The sequence below is a fragment of the Magnolia sinica genome, chromosome 4 (assembly GCF_029962835.1).
Source record: "Magnolia sinica isolate HGM2019 chromosome 4, MsV1, whole genome shotgun sequence".
Lineage (NCBI taxonomy): Eukaryota > Viridiplantae > Streptophyta > Magnoliopsida > Magnoliales > Magnoliaceae > Magnolia > Magnolia sinica.
Genome location: NC_080576.1, coordinates 3,103,611 through 3,126,430, shown reverse-complemented (window position 1 = coordinate 3,126,430; position 22,820 = coordinate 3,103,611). Strand labels below are relative to the sequence as shown.

Below are 22,820 nucleotides of genomic sequence, written 5' to 3'. Positions count from 1 at the left end.
ACTAATATAACGGCCCAAGGGCATTGGACGATGATAATTAAATGATGTTCTACATATCAATTACCAGCCGATATTATTTGGTATCGCTAGTTAGTGATACAACCATCCTGGAATACAAAAATATATTGATGATAATATCGTTAATACTTAATACATGCAGATATAATTCGATATCTGCGATATTCCTATATTTCCATTAACACTTAATACAGGCTGATATAACTCAATATCTGCGAATATTCCTATATTTCCAGAGATACATAAGATATTTCCTGCTTGTATCTTCCAACAGAGAACTAAAAGAAACTGGTTTCTCTTGATCAATCATCTTTACTTTACATCTCATCTTCTTTTTGTCTTCAAAACATGCAAGTGACTTTTAATCACTTAAATTATGACTTCATTGTCATGTCTTCGTGTTTCCGCAGAAAAAACAAATAGAGGAAATTTTATTTCTGTGGAAAAATCCACTTTTCAATTTTGAATAATCCAAACAGGCACTTAGTTTTCCCAATGTTTCACTCAGACTGTGATACACTACGCAATTCATGTGATATTTCCCATGATATTTCCAAGGGCTGTCAACAGGCTGGGTTGATGTCTGTCCAAGCCAGGCCCGCCAAGGAAAACCCAGGCCTGAGCCCAACCCGTGATGATTATGCATTGCCCAGGTTTGAGTCTGGCCCAAGCTCAAGCCCAACCACCGTCTTTTTTTAAGATCTAGGTTGTTTGTTAAGCGCGCCCAATCATGCATGAAATTGACAAAAATAACCCTGAAATCTTAAATGGACTGGGCTGGGCCAAGTTCAGTGCGGGCTGACAGACTCTAATCACAGACGAGTCCAGCCTAATGAATAAAAGGGCTATAATTTTAGGCCCTCAGAGGATGAGGGCCTAGTATCTCAGCCCAAGCCTGGCCCGAAGTAGGCCAAACCCAAAGCCTGTTAGGCCAACCTGGCCCATTGACATCGCTAATATTTCCATATCCCAATGGTGTGATACAGGGTGCAATACTCGTACTCCAAACACTAATTAAATGATGCATTTATTTTAGCAATTTAATCTTTGTTTCCTATAATCAAGGTATTTAATAAAGGTAGTGGTGGCCGTAACAGCCACCCTCATTACTGTTACGAAATGGGCCATAATGGCCTTTACAGCCTTTAAAAAAAAAAAAAAACTTGTATCGGCACTGTAATGCACCATTATGGGCCAATTTTCCCCATAACTCGTAACGATTCCCACCATTACTGTTACATAACGGCCATTACTTAACTGTTTTTTAATACCATGCTTGCAACTGGATTTCCTTAGGCTTCTTTAGGCTTCTAGTTTGATTTCCTTCACTACGCTAAACTATGGGCTATCCGCAATGGGGCCTGTCATATCAGCTGTTTGGATCACTAAACCATGGGCCCCACTTGTACAAACTGAGAACTCGAACATCCCTGTACCAATTCTAGGCTCAAGCATTGTTTAATACCTCATATAAAATCCACAGCCTTTTGCAATACAAGTAATGCGTAGCAGCATTAGATCATTAATAAGTGAAAATTTTATCATGAAGGAAACACAGCTATTTATCTTCTTCTTTTTTTTGAATTAGCTGTTTATCTACATTCAAGTATGAGCAAGAAAGTTCTTACCTCATCAACGAATATAATAACAGGTGCTAGCCTGCTAGCAAAGGAGAAAAGGGCCTTCGTAAGCTTTTCTGCATCTCCAAACCACTAATCCAAAAAAAAGTAGAAAAAATCAATACATCCACAGCACAGGAAAAAAAAAAGTTCAAATCACTAATTTATTTGGAGGGGAATCTACTCCAAGCTGACATGATAAAAATGCTGCATGGTAAACAGTACACTTTGGCAGAGATTCAACCATACCTTTTTACTGATGGACTGAAACATATCAACTTAAATATGAATTTAACTGGAAATGAACAGATAACACTCTGATGCTTTGTTTAGTAATGAAGGAAAGACTACCTTAGATAGTTGAGCTAGGATATAATCTGTACCCATATTTGTCAATTTTGTTTCCTTTCAACCTAAACCCTGCCATTATGTTTAAGCCAAAATTATAGAGAATAATTTCTCTCTCCTAGGTAAATGGTGGTGGAGATTTGTGGAGGAGCCGAATGCACTGTGGAGGAATGTCATTGCAAGAAATACGGCGAGTTGGATGGAGGACAGTTTCCAGGGATAGGGGTGTGACTCAGGCTGGCTGACTTGGGTTGGGTTGAGGGCCAACCCAAGCCCAACCTAACCCTCAAGAGGAATCAGCCCAATGCCCAGCCCAACCCTAGACATGACCCAAGATACCCACCCCAAGCCCAACCCAACGTATTAAGCGCTCAACCTTACATAATTCAGGTTGGGTTGAGTTAACAGCTGTAACTAGTAATCTAGCACATAAAATCAAACATCTAATCATTGAGTAACACCTGTAACTTACTGAATAACACTAGCAAAATAAAGTCTACAATCACCAGACAGAAAATTAAAGATTTTATACACACACACACACTTGCTAATATGTAAAGGGACTATTCCAAAGACAAACAGGTCATAATAACAACTCCGCTAGCCACCACTGATCCAAGCATAAATCATATTTTCCGATCATAAGCTCGTATGTTATGTACTGCATATATAAGGTTGGGTTCAGGTTGACCCAACCCAAGTTGCACCCCTATCCGGGTACTCCTAGGCAAGCCAAATCAGGAGTGTGGAAAGAAGTTAGCTGGTAATGGCATTCAGGGGAGCCAAATGAAATCATTTTGCGTAAAGCTATCCACGAATTCAAACAAGGAGTCTGGTTTCTTGTTGGCAAAGGTAACAAGATCCATTTTTTGGAAGATGCGAGGATTGATGATGCCCCCTTTGCCAAGGCATTCCATGAGCTCTTCCTTCTCTCTTGAATAAAGAGGAGAAGGTTTCTGACTGCTATGTAATCCTAGGTGGAGCTGTTGATTGGAATATCAAACTTCACAGAAATCTTTACGCAAATCAAACCAGACATTTTTGAAGATTGAGGTGCAGGGAAAGGTTAAAATAAATCCCTCTTCTGAGCACTAGAAAGTCTGGAAACATTTGGCAAACGAAAATTTTCAGAGAAATCTATGATGCAAATCCTCTCAATCAACATTAGAAGGTGTCTTTGTATAGAGATGTGGTTAGCCCCCCATTCTACCTAGACTTCAAGTGTTTGCTTAGGTAGCGAAGGCAGATCAAATGTTTACAACATGAAGAAACACTGAATTCAAGTGACTAACAGATGTGTCATGTGTTGCACATAAGAAGAAGGTGTGAATCACTTGTTTCTCATGCTTCTGTGTAGACTAATGTGGGGCATGTGGAGGGAGAGAGGAGATTTTTTTTTTTTTTCTTTTAAATTTATTTACCACAAGTCAGTTTCAATAGATTCAGTGAAGCAGGAAATCGCTTATGGTTGCTACCTGAGTGCCATGCAGTTGTAAATGTAATTTTTGGTTATTATTTTCCATTTCACCTATGTTGTGCTTTTTGTCTTAATGATAGCTAACAGTTACAGTTTAAGTAATGAGAGGGTTGCTTTCTATTGGCTGACCCTCCCACGCTCTCACTCTCTCAATTCAAAAATAAATAAATAAATAAAGATATGTACAGTTACCTTGGATGTAAGAGTAGAACCAGTTATGCTGATAAAATTCGCTCCTGCTTCTGTTGCAAGTGCTTTAGCAAGAAGGGTTTTTCCAGTTCCTGGTGGGCCAAAAAGCAGTATCCCTTTGCAAGGCTGACAACAGTTTCAAAATCATGAATCAGGAAGAAATGTGAACCACATATGAAAATCTTTTTGAAAATAAATAAATAAAATAAAATGGTCACAAGTCACAAGAAAAAAGAATCCAAAATGTTTGTAACAAGCGCAAGTAATTTATGTTTGCAAGGTATAAGACATAACATAGAAGATTTACCCGCAGCAGATTTCCATGAGAGAAAAGTTCTGGTCTCCTCATTGGAAGAGTTACAAGTTCATTTAATGTGTTCTTCACTTCTTCCAGAGCACCGATATCATCAAACTTGACACCAATTTCATCTGGAGTAACCACTGCTGAAACGAAATTGCTCTCATACTCATCCTTCGCAAGGCTCTGTATAATGTGCATGTTACAAAGGAGTGTAAAGCAAAGAAAAAACAACATGCAGTCATCCCATAGCAACCCTCCAAAAGTTGACCCATGAAAAACAAATATGCATACCTTCAAATTATGCGAAGGTTTTGTAGATATCTTCTCCTGTTCCTTTAGCCTCGATATTGCAATTTCCAGGCTTCATGTAAAAGGAGATGAAATCAATTTCCAGATTATTCAAGCACAAAAGGTGTGATGCTATGTAAGTTTTGAGAGCAATTACCTTTCACGGGGCAAAGTTAACCTTTCACTCCTTATAGAAGGAAGAATGCAGGTCGACAAATAATGATTTCTGGCCCAACCGACAACTTTCTCAGCTTCTACATGCAACCATGACAAGTTGAATTCAGATATAGATATGCAATACAGTTATATGTGCACTCAGATTCAGATGAAACATTACATAAGGCTCTTTCATTTATGCAACCTTTATCAAATTCTCCATTGACAGTAATTCTTATAATTGTAATTAGCCAATGGAAAATCTGGAACAAACGTACACAGCTGAAACCAACCTATGGAGATTGGCTATGATAGCCCAGATCAGATGATTTATATTATATGCACTCTAGGCTTTTGTGCTTTACAGAACAAAAGACATCGTGGCAACAGGGATCAAAAGAAGAGAGTTGTTAGCAACAAATTGGGAGAATGACTCGGTTAATTCAAGACTGAAAGCAAGTTCACTCAGTTCCTTCTGATATTTAAAACCCTACTTGTTATTGTATTCCAAAAATAACATGCTTGAACAATCTAGCCATAAATAAAAGAAACCTGTAACCAGAAAATGTGGTGCAATTGTGATGAGGACATCACTTCACATACACCTTTGTGTACGTATCAGAGGAGGCAGCGGGCCACACTGATTTTCCTGTAGCTAGGCGAGTACCCGTGATCGTGCTGAAGACCCCATGTGCATGTGCGAGCATTTCTAAGACCCCTCACTAATTTTCTTAAACTTTATCAGCTTAAAGGATTTAGTTTTGTTCATGTTATGTTTGGACATCATTGTGAGTGTTTTTAGTTGATTTTATTTAGACTATGGCTATTTTCGTTAAAATTCACAAGATGGTGATTATTGTAATTATTGAAACTTCTTGGAGCAATAAAAAGAGGATGGGCATGTGACTCTCTCCCCCATTGGATTTTGTGAAAAAAAAAAAAGCAAAAAACAAAGAACAAAGAACAAAAGATTGGTGTGAGGCTAATCTTCATCAACGGAAGTGAAAGGTCTCCATCTATCTCCACATCATCATTCATTTTCTCTGCATCAAGGTATTTTCTTCAAAGTTCTTCGATTCTCCCATCCCAAGTCTTCATCTTCTATTAAACCTAACTTTCTCATACTCATCCACAATCAAAACCCTAAAAGACCTAAACCCATCTAACCAAGCCACACGTGTGACCGTACGGCCACACATGTGAACCTCCCAGGTTGGCCGTATGGACACCCCCTTGTCTCCTTTGGTTTCCCATCACACTTGAAGCAAACCCCTTCTTCCTTTTCCTAAACCCTAACCTAACCCTAGAAATCCCCGACTTTCCTCTTTTCCCAAACTATCAAACCCTAACTTCTCTCATTCTTCAATTAACCCAAAATCCTTACACCCCATCTATCCTAAACCTTAATTCTCATATCCTAACATCAAAACCCTTTAACCCCTTCACCCAATTTGATCTCATAAACCCTAATCTCACCCTAGGTAGTATTAGGTCTTTTACTTTGAAATAGGTTTTCTCCTATGCTAATTGGATGTCCCTACATCCATTAGATCTTAGTTTCCTTTATTTAATGATCTTGTACGACGTTGTTTGGTAACCTAGGCTAGGATTATGCATGATATTCTTCTGGTTTTCATGGTATTTGTGATGATAATGGCAAGGTTTGTGTTTTTTTGTTAATTACTTTAATTTTGCTACCTGATCTCACATGATGTTTGGTTCATGCATCGGTCCTGCATCAAATTGCATTCAAACCTTTGAGCCTCTAAACAAACCCCTCAATTCTTATAATCAACCCGAAAAGTACAATGAAAATTAAAAAGTCAACAAAAATCATAAATAAATGCAAATACATGATTTCAATGGAAAAAGTGATCGGAATTTATGCTAATTGTGTGTAGCTACAATGCATATGAAAACAACAACTTGCAATCCATTTAGCTTGCTAAAAAGAAGAAATTGACTCAAATATGTGATCCAGGGCTTTTAACAAGGAAAGTCGTAGGTAAAGGATAGAAATGTTCTTGATTATATGTAACACACCAACCATTTAAACACTAACCTGGCATTAAAGCAAGGTGGTACATTAAAACAGAACCATTGTCTGGACAATCATGCAGAAGTTAATGGACTTGAATTTCTTACTCTGTTTTGTCAGAATAACACCATCAGTTTTTAGATGCAGAAGCTCCATACATGATAGGTCATGCTCCTCGAGCACCTACAATACGTAATTTGTGAAAATAATAATAATAATAATAATAATAATAATAATCTATTGAAGATCTGAAAGAGGTTTAGTTTTCACAGAGTAAATTCACAAATAATTTAAGGAAAAAAAGATTAAAATATGATAAAGGAGCCACTTCCTTACCTTGTGTAGTTCAATAAGATTACTACGAGCTACCACAATTCTTCTATCTTCTTCAACCTGTTTATTGAATGTTTTAAGGAGCTCCTCTTCCTGGCATAAAAAGGACCAATTACATCAAGTACAGAAAATGTAAAAGCACAGCATGCATTTAGCTAGAAATAATTATGACAGAATATTCATTTGAACATGGTAGGAACCAATTTTGATGACATGATACGAGCATGGTGCGAATCAATTTGTGGATATTCATACGAAAATCAGCATACAATGCAAGGAAGGATTTCCATATATACACAATTTTTGGCTAACTATTTATATCCAAAAGAAACTATATATGTGTGTGTGTGTGTGTGAAATATCGGTACCGTGTTACGTATCGCATTCTTGAGATACGGATACATATTGGTTATCGCATGGGATATATCAGTTGTATTGTGTAATGTATCACTGTTGTTGGAACAATAAGGAAACATTGGGAAATTGGTTGAATTTTTCAATGAAACTTCGGTGATTGTTAAAAAAGACATCAATACACACTTGTAAATCAAAACATTACAAAAAATAAAAGTACACAAAATAGGTTTTCTTAGTATGGGGCCCTAATCTATGCGGTCTAACTGAATTGATGCAAGTATATTCAATATCTATTCATATAATTTATAAATGTAAGAAGACATGTGCAAACACAGACAATACATTCAAAAGCAAGAGAAGAATCACTAGATTATGTTACATACATGTTTGATTTGATGTTTGGACAGATTTTTCCGCAACTCGGCCCATCTCCTCCAAATCTTGAAATTGAAGCTCCCAATCCATGATTTTTCATGCAAAACATGAAAAATCATGGATTTATAACAATTTGACAATAATTTAACATGATTTACAGAAAATAAAAGGAACAAAATTCGAAAGTGCTTACCAGATCAAATATGTGGGATACAAGATATATCGTGGGATATATCAACCGATATTGTCGATATTTAAAACACTGTGTGTGTGAGTGTGTGTGTGTGTGTGTGTGTGTGTGTGTGTAGCCTCAAACTAACTCCCCGATCTCACTGAAAGTAAACACCAGCATCCATGGTTCCATTACAAGCCAAGAAGTCAATGCTCTTGGATCTGCCTTCTACTGAAGAACCAAGAATACACTGTGGAGAAGTTACAGAAGGATTATCCACAACATTCTACCCTCCACTTATCATCTATATTTAGCAAGTATAGGTGTTTTAAACGAAGGAACTTTTACCTTCCACATTGGCATTGTCCAAAACTACACATGATAGCAGAGGTAGATGAAGTGATTGACGACATAAAATCACCACCACAATTTTCACATTGAGGTTGCAGGCTCCTGCATCTTGGTTTCTAAACTGGCGGCATAATTCTGTTTTTTTATTGAGAACCAGGCACTGGTTGAGGCCTCAGGCATTTGTTGGGTGTCTGTTTGGAAAAGTGAAGGCCATACACAGGGTCGGGTATCTTTAGAGCAAAAATACTGCATATACTCAGTGGTGTGGATAGAAATATGCTTGCAGTGGTCTAACAGACTGTAGAAGTTGGAGATTTTAGCTGGCTTATGCATGCAGAGGTCAAGTGTCTATGCATAACTCTAGGGGTGACACTTAACCACTAACTCAAAAAAGAAAGCTAGGTGCAAGTCTTTTGCCAATGTAAATGCTTTGAAATTGTGAAATTGAAACCTTTTGTGCAAGTAAGATGGTGGAATAGTCAGGCAATAACCTCTTGCTTTAGCAAATGAGTTAAATGGGTTTGCAAGACTAACAATATTCCAAAATAACACTAAGATGTGCGCAAAGATGAACTGTTGAGTACAACAAGAAGTTTGCTGGTTTTACTATGGAGACGAGTAGTGGCAAATGACACCAATGGTTCTAATGGCAAGTTAGCTAGTAAAAGGATGTAGCATTATACGTACAACTGTTTGATCAGGATGCAGAATGGGTTATCAGACACTTAGAAGGTTCCTTATGGCAAGGTTCATATCTGTAAATAGGAAGTTTCTTCCAATTCTTATTATTGTTAGAAGTATCTTATGTAGTATCATTTTTTTTGAAGAATTGAAGACCAAATGCCCATAAGGAACTCAGAAGACACAAGGAACATTAGCTTTTTTCTGTAAATAGTATATAAAAGATCAGTTTCTTCTCACAGTGGGCAACTCTCGGTTCCTTGCAATAGGGCAACCCAAGATTCCTTGCTTCCTGCTGAGAACTCTGACACAGTTTTTTATTTAATATTTTCAGTATATAAAAAAAAAAAATGCACGTAAATGCCAGGCAAATGACATGAGAAACGAGACCACAACACACCCGCAAACTACTTAATGAGTCAGTATCCTCTTTGGCAACCTTGCCAGATATCTTCGACCTTCCAAGGAGGGTTTGTTGCCCAGTGGACTACCACAATAGTTGAGCTGGTACACCGTGACCCAAAAGACCAACAATCCAGAAACCACATCTCTAGCAAATAAAGTATGTCATAAAAATGGGATAGTAAAATGGAAGTATGATAAATAAATCATAAATCCTTTAAACCATCTACAATATCAAGCTAGCATCTACATGGGCATGCAAAGCTACAAGAATCAAAGAGAGTATCAAGGTTCCATAACAACAAAACAGGATCATCCAGAAGCATACGACCAATAAGAAATGAATTTCCCGAGACAAATCCGTATCAACAGACGCTCTATACAAAAACATAAAGACTTTGAAGCCAAGACTGAAATCATTTATCACAACAAACAAAGATTGGCTTTGTCGGAGTACACAATTTTCAGTGTATGCGCCTTGCAGTGTATTTGAGTGTGAGAGTACACATATATCCAGTTGTTCTATAATGCACCATATCATCGGACATAATGGTGTATCTTTTAGATTTCATTTGCATCTATTTGAGTTTATCTTTTCTTTTTCTTTTTTGAGCTTATCAACTGTAATAAATGGTCTATAAGTAAGAGCTAGTAGAGAGAGAGAGAGAGAGAGAGAGATGAAGAAAACATTCTCCTCTTCTCTCTTTTCTTCCTCTCCGCATCTTCCACAATGTAGTCTCTTGAGTAACATGGTATCAAAGCGATCATACCCTCCTTTCCTATCTCTACTTCTTCTTCTTCTTTTTTTCTTTCCCATTCTATTCCTTTCTTACAACCATGTCATTAAGTTTTAATAGGCTCTCCCTCACCAGTAAATCTAATGGCTTCCCTAGATCTGCCAGGAAATAAAAAATGCTTTGCCTTGTGTAGGCAACCGCTGAAAGTGCTACTGAATCCTCATCCAGCAGCCGATAGTGCCACCAAATCATCATCCAGCCACTGGAAGTGCTGCCAGAACATCATCCAGCCATACGGAAGTGCTAACAGAACATCATCCATCCACCGAAAGCTACTGGAATGTGCTCCAGCTACAGAAAGTGTCATCGCATGATACAACAGCCACTGGAAGAGTGATTATTCCTTTTCCCAGCCACCAGAAGAGTAATTAGTCCTTTGGCAGCAACAGGAAATGCCAATGATTCACATCCTAGCCACCAAAAGTACCTACAATTCAAATCCCAACCATTACAGTCATCGGAAGTGCAGCCAACCTCTTATGTTGTCTCCGGAATCATTGGCAAACTTGGCATGTATGATATATATGCTCCAACTTGTGGGGAGTGTTAGAGTACACAGTCTTTGGTGTACGTGAGTTGCAGTGTATTTGAGCGTAAGAGCACATATATTCAGTTGCCCAGTGGTGCACCTTGCCTTGGAGATATTGGAGTATCTTTTAGATTTCATTTGCATTTACATTGAGCTTATTAGATATAGGAAACAGTGTATAAATAAGAGCTGGTACAGGGAGAGATATGAAGAAAATATTCTCTTCGCCTCTCTTCTCTGCTTCTCCACATCTTCCACAATGTAGTCACTTGAGTTAACAACTTCACATCCAAAAGAATAGGTTTCCATTATTTGCGGAGCAATAAAGCCCAACCAAAAAGTTCTTCCTCAATTGAACAACATATCCAACAAAACCAGTAATGTTCTTAGTAGATACGAAACACAAATTATTTGGTTTAAAGAAAACATGGCAGTGGTCACGATCACCAAGTATCCAGCAATTTACCTTTGGGGGATGGATGCACAAAACATTAGTGAATAGTTTGTATAATTCATTATCTTTTGATGTCCTAGTCGCTTTCAATCCCTCCGTAAGTTGTTTAAGTGGCACAGGCTTCAAAAAAAACACAATGATTTAGTTTTCAATCACATAGGGAAAAAGGAAAGTATCAAGCATTTAATTATAATAAAAAGCATCTCATTTTAATTTCACTCCTTGCAAGGATAAATAGTGTACGTGGCTAGTACTCAAATTGTAACTAATCACAATACTATATTAGCAGCAGATTGTATTATGAGACATTAAGAGAAACAGTGGACATGGTTGTTGTAAGCGTGAATTGAAAAGGATAGTCAAATGAACATCTACATAGTCAAATAAAAAATAAATGTGAAAGACCACAGATGCTGAGAAAAAAGAAACTGAATTAAATTACGTGTTCACCAAAGGCCATCTTTCTGGCATACTGTTCAAGTCCTCTAAAATGGATATGTCAATGAATAACAACCAGAAAAAGGCATATGAAATAGCTCAACAGAAGCAAATACCAAATGTTGGGTCCAGATCCCACTTACAATGTTTATATTACTTAAATTCAGCCTACAAAACTGAGAATGGTTAGGACAAGTGGACAACAACCAACTAAATGGATATGGAGATTAGGGTCAGAAGATGGGAATCTCTAGAACAACAAAATTAAATGCAAATATGGGATATCAGTGGGTGGGTGGTGGACTAAAGATTCTTCTTCCTATAGGGCGTCGGCTATTTGGAGGGGTATTTCAAAGATGAAAAAGGAGGTTCTCAAAGGTATTGGGTTTGATCTTGGTAATGGGATTAACATTCAATTTTGGGAAGATATTTGGGTGGGGGATGTGCCACTCAAAGTTAGATTCCTGAACATCTATCTCCTCGCCCCCAACAAAGAAATTTCTGTCGCTGGATGTTTTTCTGTTTCTGATGGTAAGATAGAGTGGAATTTGGTTGGCAGAAGAAATCTCCAAGATTGGGAGATCAGCGAGTTCATGGACCTTTAGGAGTGCATTTATTCAGTTAATCCAAATCAGTCTAGCTCAGATAGCTTAATTTGGAGAATGGAAAAGTCCAGCAGGTTCTCGGTCAAATCTCTTTATAATCTGCTTCATAGCAACCTGGGTACTAAAGATCTTCAGCAGTCTTATCTCTTCTGGAAATATCCGGCTCCCCCTAAGTTTGTGGTCATCGGTTGGCTAGTTGGTAAGAAGAAAATCCTCACAGTAGATAACTTAAGGAAAAGGGGGATGGTCCTCGCAAACATTTGTTTATGTTGTATACAGGAAGAAGAAACAGTTGACCATCTTCTAGTGCATTGTCCCTTTATCACTTCAATTTGGTCTGATTTTTGCTCTCGGTTTAATATCAGTTGGTGTGTTCCTGGTGTGGTTAATCATCTTCATCATGCTTGGCATGGGGTAAACATTAGCAAGGTAAGGACAAGGCTGTGGAGGATGGCCATTCTTGCTGTCTGGTGGTCGGTTTGGGAAGAAAGAAATGGAAGATGCTTTAGGAATATTTCGAATTCTGTAGAGGCAGACGCTTCCAAGGCAAAGTGCTTAATGATAGATTGGGTTACTCATGTAGAATCCTTGAAGGGTTGTGATTTTCTTTTTTGGGAGTCTAGTTGAGTCTACCTTCTCAGCGGACTCTCTCCTTTTCTCTGTAATCTTTTTGCTTCTTAATACAATATCGTCATTTTTCAAAAAAAAAAAAACAACCAACTAAAAGACACCAGACAGGGTTTGGGCGAGCAGCCAGCACCGTGGATTTGCTCCCTATAGGTGTGGGTTCAACTCCCCTCCCCGGCATTACCTGATGCATGTGGTTGGGGGTGATTGCGTGCATCCGCAGGGAATAGTCTCACCTCAAAAAGGGGAGAGAACCCCATGTTTTCAGAAAAAAAAAAGGGACCAATAAACAATAAGGGCTTGTAATGCAAGGGCATTTTCACACTGAGCTCGAGTGGGGTAGCCTGTGGGATGTGGGAACACACTCGGGGCGGGCGGCCCGTGTGAGGCGGGTGGCTCATGTGAGGCGGTACCCATGTGATGTGGGGCCCGCGAGGGGGGTTCGGCCGAGGTCCTAACCCATGCGATGTGGGGCCTAGGCTATCAGATAAAGAGATTAATTCACCATGCTTTATCAATTCGAGCTGTTAGAGCAAGTGGTTAATTGTCCTACATCAACTTGTTTCTTTTGGAGAAATTCAAGGTGAAGACATGGAAAAGATAGCCACGATTTACAAACCAAGAGAATGCAGTGGGCTCCTACATCAAAAGTGCAGTTTGTTTTGAAAGAAATCAAAACTGCAGTTTGTTTTGAAATAAATCAAAACTACAGTTTGTTTTGCAAGAAACCAAAAGTGCGGTACGAACTGATGGATCATCTACATTTGTTTCTTTCTTTTATTTAGATTGAATACTCAAAAAATGTACCGGTGCATTTCCTAAGAGACCAAACGATCACCTTGTAATCTTCTACCAGAGAATTCTAGTTACTGTCGTCATTGTTTGAGAATTCAATTACACTTTGTCATGTGTCATGATGGAAATGGTATTGAATTGAGGTATCATCTACATCTGTTTCTTTCTTTTGTTTAGATTGCAAAACATAGAAACTAGAATCCTCAAAAAATGTACCGGTGCACTTCTTAATAAACCAAATGATCACCTTATATCTTCTACCAAAGAATCCTGGCTACCACCGTCATTTTTAGAGAAACTTAATTACGCTCTTCATGTGTCGTGACAGAAATGATATTGAGAATTCCTCACTGTTTTTAGCAATTCAAACCATGGAAAACAGTGATTTTGTAAAAAACCTATTCTTTTTATACAGATTCTGCCTAAAACAAACAAACCTAAGGCAAGAAAGCAAATCCAAAAGCAATACAAATCAATATTGGCAAACTTGGGGCTCAGGCTCGACTCGGTTAACCTACAAAATTTTATTCAAATGAGTCCATGAGGTGACTCAGGCAAGTCAAGTTTTGTAAAATTGGGCCCATAGTTCTATATCTATTTATAAAACAATAGGCCCAATTTTACAAAACATGACTTGCCCAAGTCATTGCGTCGAAAGAGAAATATAGGGAGAGGATCTCCACATGGTCTTTATTGACTTCGACAAACCATACGACGAGTTAATCTGGTGGGTGTTGGGGAAAAAAAAAGGGAGCTTCAAAGGTTATATTGGCATGATAAAGGATATGTATGAGGGTGCGGGTAACAAATGTGAGGAGCACCAGTAGAGAGAAATGAGTTCCCAATCCCATTACCATAGGCTTGCACAAGGGGTCGCATTAAGCCAATACCTTTTTGCATTGGTTATGGATGAGTTAACAAGGCATTTGCAGGAAGAGATCCCATGGTGTATGTTGTTTGCAAATGATATTTTGATTGACATGGAGGGTGTAAACACAAATCTAGATTTATGGACGCTTCCGAATTTAAAGGATTTAAAATTAATTGGACTAAAACAGAGTATATCAATATATGGAGCGAAATTTTGGTAACAATAGGAGTGAAAAAGAGGAATTAGTTGAGATTGTTGACCAACAAGTTTCCAAAATGACCACTTTCAATACCTTGGGTCAATAATTTATGAGAGTGGAGAGATTGAGCAGATTTTTCCCATAGAATTCAATGATTGGATGATTGGTGGACATTAAGTGAACAGTTGAATGAGAAGCATTCAATGGCCCAAATTTAACCAACAAAATTCCATTCAGAAGGCTCAATAACCCTAATTTAAAAACGATGTCCTATCTTCAGTGGGACCCGAATTTTGAATGGTTTGTTTTGATTTAGCATCTGCTGCAAACACAATTTCTAAATGCCTGTGTCATATATAATTGCTACACCTGCATATGAATCGTCATGCTGACAGTGTGTAGCAATAAAGCCCATTTCATCTTCTTTTTTAGTGCAACACTAACTAAAAAATGATGGGAATTCTTCCACTGTACACGGCATATCTGCATGACAATCCAAGCCATCTAAATCTGCACAGCATAACCAAAAAGACAACATTGAAAAGATGGTAGAAACCACCCACTTTATAACTATCATTTGGATTATCAGGATTGCTTCATTCTATGAGATGCTAGGACATGATTCTTCCACAATGTACCCCACTATTTGGGTGCTAGCTCCCTCAACTGAAAGTCATAGCAGCATGCCTCAGCAGCAGTAGCAACGCTGGAAGAAGAAGAAGAAAGAGGATGAAAGAAAAGACAGAAGGGAGGAGGAGCAGCAGAAGAAAAAGGAAACATGAAAAGACATGACTCAGTTGTCTTTCATGATTTGTCTAACTACCGAGTCATAGGAGCACTCAGAAAAACTAGCCCACTTCATGTATTGTTTTCAGCCGAACCGAATATGCATCAATTTCGACTCGTTCACCCACAAAAAAACTGAGTCAGATCAGGTGATCCTAAGTCAACCTGCCGATTGGCCAACACAGATTTTGCTAACAGAAAGATGGTTACTTGGTAATCTGTACTGCATTAACACAATAGCAATGAAAGAGAGCTGATTACACAGGCAAGATGAGAAATCCATATTGACAACTATGATATCTGAAAGGCCAAGATGCCCCAAATTTGCACAAAACATTCCAACCCTTTAATAATAATACACCTCGACTATATGCATCACAATATTACAAAGAAATTAAGACCTTCACTCTCTTGCTCCTTCGTAACCTCCATCTCAACCAAAATTTGTTTAGGCAGAAAATGATTCCAACTTATTTTGTGGAGGTTTCGCAGGGACAATAGACTTGGCAGAGATGATGCCTGCAGCTCCCCCAACTGTACAGGCTGCCCCTTTGGGATTGTGAAACTGTGGCAGAGATGATGGCTTTGAGATCCATAAACAAACGAATGAATTGCATCACTCCCATAATGTGGTCATAGAGATGACAATCATTATAAGTAGCTTAGGTTGGGGATAAACTTCATAAGTTGAAGTGTATAATAAACCACACACACACATAAAAAATAAATAAATGTATAAACAGATGGTTCCTAGACACTTTGAACTTCTAACTTCTCAAAAACAGGTGATTTCCAACTCCTACTCTTGCTTTGAAAGCAAGAGTCGAAATAATAAAGATGTTCCAAATAGTAAAAAAGACCATAATTAATGCATGATTTTGCAATAGTAAGATACATTACCAGTTTACCAAGACGGCCAAAATGAGGGAGTACCATTGTCTGCATGCACCAGAAAAGGGGAAAAAGCATTAGCACTGGAGAAATTCAAGGTATAAGCATGAGAGCATATACATATCTAAGACAAAAAAATCATATGCGAGTTATGTGACTGATGTTCTGAACGGAGGAAACAACTTAATAATATAAACATTCTCAGTAGACAGAAATGAAGCCTACAAGTCTCTCTTTCTCCTTTGACCCAGTTTCAACTTTGTTCTGTCCACAAATCAATACAACAGGTCCTGAGAGCTGGTCAAACATTTCCTCCACCTTATGGACAAACTCTTTACGATTTGATTTGGGAACGGCCCTTGTCAACCACTGAGAAGAGTCTGGAAAGTAGACAATAACTGGCTGCAAGGATGGCAAAACCTGCACATGAAGTAAATCAAACTCCACGGGTGTTAATGTACACGTTTCTCAAGAAAAATCTATAAATGAGAAAGAATAATGTGAAATGGACCATCTACCAGACATCTGCAAAGGGCAGACATTTTTGTATCCTTAAGTCTGACATAGAAAGAAGTCTACTAGTCATCCACTAGTTAAATGAATAAGCTTAGTTTAAGATTTCACCTCACATAATGCTTCCATTGCAATGAACCAATCTTCAGTCTGGGTATCAAGGTCATGCTCAATGTCCTTAACTGGAATAGAGGACAGTAAATAAGTTTCTTTCATGACTATGTACATAGAATATGCAATGACAATTTTTAGGACAACCCTAACGCTGGAAACTTAAACATGCATAATAAAGATATAAGATGGTCCATTTAAATTTATGAAGATATAATGAAGCTGAGATGACCTGCCTTTCAAAACAAAATGAAGTTGAGATTATCAAAATAAGAAAGCATTCGAAGGAGCTCAAAACGTTCTGACAGTCAAGAGACACTAATGGCAAAACACTCATCATATGCTATTAACAGTCCAAAAGCATTCTCAATGTGCAGCATTGGTGAAAACAATTATTTTCAAAGTTTGAAACAGCAAGAGGCAATAGAAAGTTCCAATATGTGCTGAACCAATGGTGCTGATAGCAATAGTCCAACCCTTTAACAGCATCCCTACAGACAAACAGATCTTTTTTTATCCCTCTGTAAAGAACCTATAAAACCTAGCATTCAGCAAAACTAGATGCAGTCAATTTGCATCCAGTATCTATTACCCTTCACCTCGTAGAGACCATCTGCTCTGGAACCATTCATGGTGCAGTTTCTGGTCAATTTGGATGCAGCACGATAATAGATACTTTCAAAACAAAGCAGAAGTCTTAGAGACAATACTGGAGAGAATAGATGGACAGATCTTTTCTTGGGCATTTTTGTTTTGAAAGGTGACGAACTTTTATTTTAAAAAAAAAAAAAAAAAAAACTTTACATTCATAAAGCAAAAGAAACTTTACATACATCAACAGCCTCTAAACAGGATGCCCAGTCTAGAACATCCCATTTCACCCTTCTCACCACCCTTGCCACCAACTGATGCAAGACACGATATTAAACATGACATGTAAGATTTCAAGCTTTAGATCATACTAATTTTAAACAATCACAAAATTCCACGTCCCACATATGTTCAAGCATTCAATAAGGGGAATCAACGAGGATCCAAGCCTACACACGTTAGGGTTGAATCAATTAAAAATTATAAACCAAACAATGCTCAAAGGATTGTAGATTCATCCACTCTTGCAAAGGATAATTCCCCAATCCAAGAGATTCACCATATTCCACTTCAGGAAAGCCTAGGGTTTGCAAAAGTAGAATAGAACTTGGAATTTAGGATTATCTAGGATTAGGGTTAGGGATTTAAGGCGAGAGAGGAAAGGATTAGAGGAGAGAGAAGAACCTGAAAACAGTCCGCACGTGCGGATAGCGATCTGGCCCAGAAGCACATGCATGGGTTCCTGCCACACGTGTGTGGGGCCTACGAAACCGAGATTGGCCACCTAGGGTGTGGTCGGCCAAGGATGGCCCACTCACACACCAAATTTCACGCCGATCAGTTGTCCAGTTGTGCACAATGCTCCGCCAAAGTTTCAGCTCTCCTGGAGAGGTTGGATCTACAAACCTGCTGTAGAGAAAAGGATTGGTTGCAAAAGGGGGTGGATTTGAAGATTGGATGGTTGTGGGAGATGATGGATGTGGAGGGTAGGAGGTGGGGGCAATTTGGGATGGGTGTGGCTTCGCACCACGGTAGTTAGCCCTTCGAAGAAGGGAGGATTTCGCACCCAATTAGATTTCCTCAACTCATAGAATTAGAGAAGCAGGAAAACAGAATTTTATTCATAATCTTCAATGAGAAAAAACCTACATGGGGTTGCTTATTTATAAGAAAATTCTAAACCCCAAAAGCCGTACCATGTGCGCACATTATTACTTAAAAGACGAAGTAACAAAAATAACAACTAATCAATGCAATCAAAACCGTTTATAATGTTCCTAATAACGATAATAACCAAAACTCAAAGTCCTAGATCATATAGGATAGTGAGCCACGATCATGAGATCCAATGGTGGGATCCACATGATGATCGGATCCACTCCAATGAACCATAGCACAACCCTCTAACTAAGAGGTCCTTCATGGATGTCGTCATTGATCCAAATCGATGGTGGGGCCTTCCTCCTCCTTGCGTACATGCATAGGGTAGGGGGCGTGCGTGTGCGCGTGATGTCCCCATCACCAACTCACTACTTTTTCCAGAAGGATTGGTTGTTTCTCTCCTTCAAATGGACCATAAAACTGCCATTAGGACTAGCCTCCACACCTTCCTGTCCTCTTTTCCAACCCCTCCTACATGTCAAGCCCAAAGAAAATCTTCAATGACCCTGTCATCACCCCCGGGATCATTTCTTGGGCATTAGTGTGCAAGGATTTTAACTCCATCTAATGGGATTAACCTAAATAGGGGGTGCTTAAGTCACTGATGATAGAAGAAATTGAATACACCAACCATTCAGTGGCATCATTCTACAACGTCAATGTTTTATTTTGATGGTTGTTGGCTTTGTAACCTGGGCCTAGCAAGAATGGGCAACATAATCCAGAATGACATGGGAAAAGTCAATTGGGTCTGCTTGGTTTGTAGCACTTGATGAAACTGGGGTGAATGATCTATTAACTGGAGTCAAGGGCTTTTTCTGATTACACCTAGTTTCACTAGTGAGTGAACATGATCCTAACACATCGGGGGGAGGGACGAGATGCAAGACTTGTTTGGCAGCATGTAGTTTCCTCCGATTCAATTCGTATCGTATACCAAAATCGCAAACATGAACAAATCGTACGATTGGAATGAATTGTGTAAATAACCAGAAATTACCTACAAAAAAAAAAAAAAATATATATATATATATATATATATATATATATTTCTGTTCTATGCAATTTTTTTAGGGCTTTTGTTTTTAAAACCCTTTTAAGGCCCACCCACATTAGAATATCACTTCATTTGGTTCTTTGGGGAGAGAGAGAGAGAGAGAGAGAGAGAGAGAGAGAGTGGAGTGTTTTGGAGATTGTGGGATCTAGAAAACTTATAGAAAGAAGTTCTCGTATCATTTTCATCGGTCAACGGAATCGAACGGCACTTGTTTCATTGGATTTCTACATCAAAATAGGTACGAATAGAGATAAAATACTTCTTCTTCTTTTTTTGTGCAATTTTTTTAGGGTTTTGTTTTTAAAACCCTTTTAAGGCCCACCCACATTAGAATATCACTTCATTTGGTTCTTTTGAGAGAGAGAGAGAGAAAGTGGAGTGTTATGGAGAATGTGGGACCTAGAAAACTTATAGAAAGAAGTTCTCATATCATTTTCATCGGTCAATGGAATCGAACAGTGCTTGTTTCATTGGATTTCTACATCAAAATAGTTAAAAATAAATATAAAATACTTCTTTAATCTTTTCTCTTTCCTTTCTTCCATTTTTGGGGTAAAACATGCATTGTTTTGTGCCTTTTTCATTTATTTCAAGATTTTTGTCATTTTCTTAATGATTTATAATTTTTATTTTTATTAGCATAAATAGTTGTTTTTCCTTAATAGGTAGTCTTGAGAATTGATTCTTATTGAAGTCTTGAAGATGGGAAAGAAATTGAAGTCCAAGGATAATGACCCTACATGGGATTATCGTTCGAAGGTGGATGAGAACAACAACCTTCACTTACAATGTAATTTTTGTTAGAAAGCTTATTAAACAACACCTTGCTTGAATTAAGAAGAATGTAGTTCCCAAGCAGGCGATGATGTCGTGGATAGATTCAAGAAATTGGATTATTGTCAAACAACCATTCACTCCAAAAGCTTAAGCTGTCAGAGTGTGGTGTATCAATGTATATCAAGGGACTTTTTTACTCTAACACCCCCCCGCACATGCGAGGTGGGAACTCCGGACGGGAACATTTTGACGAAGGTGGAGGGACACTCACACCATAAATAGGTCGGGCTTGATTTCCTGGTCCCCTGGGCCAGACCCGATTTTTCCTGACCCCCCGTGGGAGAATAAAATATTAGCGAGGCATATTTGTTGCTCTCGAGATTCGAACATAGAACTTTCTGCTCTGATACCATGTCAAACAACCATTCACTCCAAAAGTTTAAGCTCTCAGAGTGTGGTGTATCAATGTATATCAAGGGAATTTATCACTTCAACAATTATAATGTATGTGAAAAGGAGCAACAAGAAAAATGGGAATACAACGTTGAAAGAGTTTGAATAATCGATGGTGTGGAGGAATTGGGTAGAGGAAAAAATGGGCCGAAAGAAAAGCAACAAGCCACTTTAAACAAAATTTGGAAGAAAGAAGATAGAGATAGTGTATGCCTTTCTTTTTCTTGCTTCATGTATGCAAATGTTTTACCTTTTAATCTTGTGAAGAGCCCCTTCTTTGCACCTATGATGGAAGCAATTGCTACATTTGGGCCAGGGTTGAAGCTTCCGTCATATCATGAGGAATGATTGTTTTAAGTTGGAGGTTAAGTCGATAGAGAAGTCCACTCAAGTTTACAAAAAGGAATGGGCCAAGACTGGATGCACGATAACGTCAAATGGGTGGGGGCCAATGGAGTGAATCGGTCTATTACAAATTATTTGGTTGATAGTCTTAACCTGTACGGGTTTTTTTTAGATCCATTGATACGTCCGATATTTCAAAAAATGCAAACAATTTGTTAGGTTTACGTCCATTATTGATGAGGCGGGTAAAGAGAATGTAATCCAAGTCGTCAAGGATGGTGCATTCGCTTATGTCAAAGCGGGTCAAATGTTAATGGAGAAGGAAAAAAAAAAAGTTGTTTTGGTCTCCATATGCAGTCCATTGTATAGACCTTATGCTCGTTAACATTGAAAAGTTGCAAGTTCATTCTGAGACCGTTGTGAAGACAAGGGCTATAACGGTCTACATTTACAAGCATTGTTGGGTTTTAAACTTAATGAGAATGCATGCAAAGGGAGAGTTAATAAGATTGGTCGTAACATGATTTGCTACGTGTTTACTTCACATTGACAAGCATCTATGAGAATGGGATTAGCTTGAGGTCAATATTTATCTCATAGGAATGAGAAGGTAGCAATTTCTCCACGACCACAAAGGGAAAGCATATTCAAGATATAGTGCCAGCCGATGTAGATTTTTTATGGCGGTGGAGAGAGAGAGAGAGAGAGAGAGAGAGAGAGAGATCGTTTCCAACATGGAGACGTCTCCACATCTCACTCCACCGCCACAACATTCTCCAATTTGAAGACTAGTTTTTCTAATAGTGTGAAAAACACTCTCTATAACAGTTGTCCAAACGTCACCAATCGTTAGCTAACAACAAGCCCAAGAGAAGTCCTGCACCAAACAAACTTCTCCCTTGCAATATGCTTCGTCAGCATATCTACTACATTGTCATTAGTGTAAATTTTCTACAATGAGATCTGACCATTTCCACCACTTCGCAAACAAAGTGATACTGAACATCGATGTGTTTGGTCAAATTTTTTATTTATTTATAAATAAATAAAATTGTATTTTTTTATGATATTTTGAAAAAATCTTACGATTCATGATACAAAACAATTCAAACCGATTACCATTTACAATATGATAACAATTATGACAACATTGCATAAGGGCATCATCAGAGCTCATCTTTAGGAGATCGCATCCCTCTATCATAATCTTGCATATCATGCGCATTCTTTAAGCGCTCTTTCTCAATAGATAAACATAAATCCTTAGACCTATAGATCCACATGAACAAACGTTGTTGCATTCATATTGAACTCCTTGGTTTCCTTGCAAAGTAAGATCTCTTATACTTTCTCAAAGTAATTCCCATTTTTACATCACGCATGATCCTCTAACAACCAAATAGGGGACCATGTAAGGGAGACAGATTTATGGACATGGCCTTAATTGCGCACGAGTGCATTCATACTAGGAACAAGTAGAAAAAGGCAGGAGTGGTGTACAAGCTAGACGTGGAGAAGGCTTATGACCATGTAGATTGGAACTTCTTGGATTATATGTTGGACCGCTTAGGTTGCGGAGCGATATGGAGATCTTGGATTTGTTCTTGTGTTGGATCCCCTTCTTTTTCGGTCCTAGTCAATGGTTCCCCTAAAGGCAACTTCAAAGCCTTGAGGGGTCTTCGGCAAGGGGACCCTTCGTCTCCTTATCTTTTTCT

At 38.4% G+C, this 22,820-nt stretch overlaps 1 protein-coding gene across 5 annotated transcripts in view; it reads right to left on the bottom strand.

The window, feature by feature from the left end:
- The window catches only part of LOC131242160 (uncharacterized AAA domain-containing protein C16E9.10c-like), a 53,757-nt gene that overhangs the window by 6,661 nt on the left and 24,276 nt on the right, over positions 1-22,820 (bottom strand). For 4 of the 5 annotated variants that reach the window (XM_058240619.1, XM_058240617.1, XM_058240614.1 and 1 more), the window contains 11 exons: positions 16,722-16,792; positions 16,323-16,517; positions 16,107-16,145; positions 10,898-11,005; positions 6,771-6,860; positions 6,542-6,617; positions 4,398-4,494; positions 4,244-4,313; positions 3,959-4,135; positions 3,655-3,777; positions 1,647-1,730 (listed from right to left, as the gene is read on the bottom strand). In XM_058240619.1, the coding sequence (XP_058096602.1) occupies positions 1,647-1,730; positions 3,655-3,777; positions 3,959-4,135; positions 4,244-4,313; positions 4,398-4,494; positions 6,542-6,617; positions 6,771-6,860; positions 10,898-11,005; positions 16,107-16,145; positions 16,323-16,517; positions 16,722-16,792 (1,130 nt within the window). The remainder of the gene's footprint in view (positions 1-1,646; positions 1,731-3,654; positions 3,778-3,958; positions 4,136-4,243; positions 4,314-4,397; positions 4,495-6,541; positions 6,618-6,770; positions 6,861-10,897; positions 11,006-16,106; positions 16,146-16,322; positions 16,518-16,721; positions 16,793-22,820) is intronic. The other variant, XM_058240618.1, reaches the window with a different exon arrangement.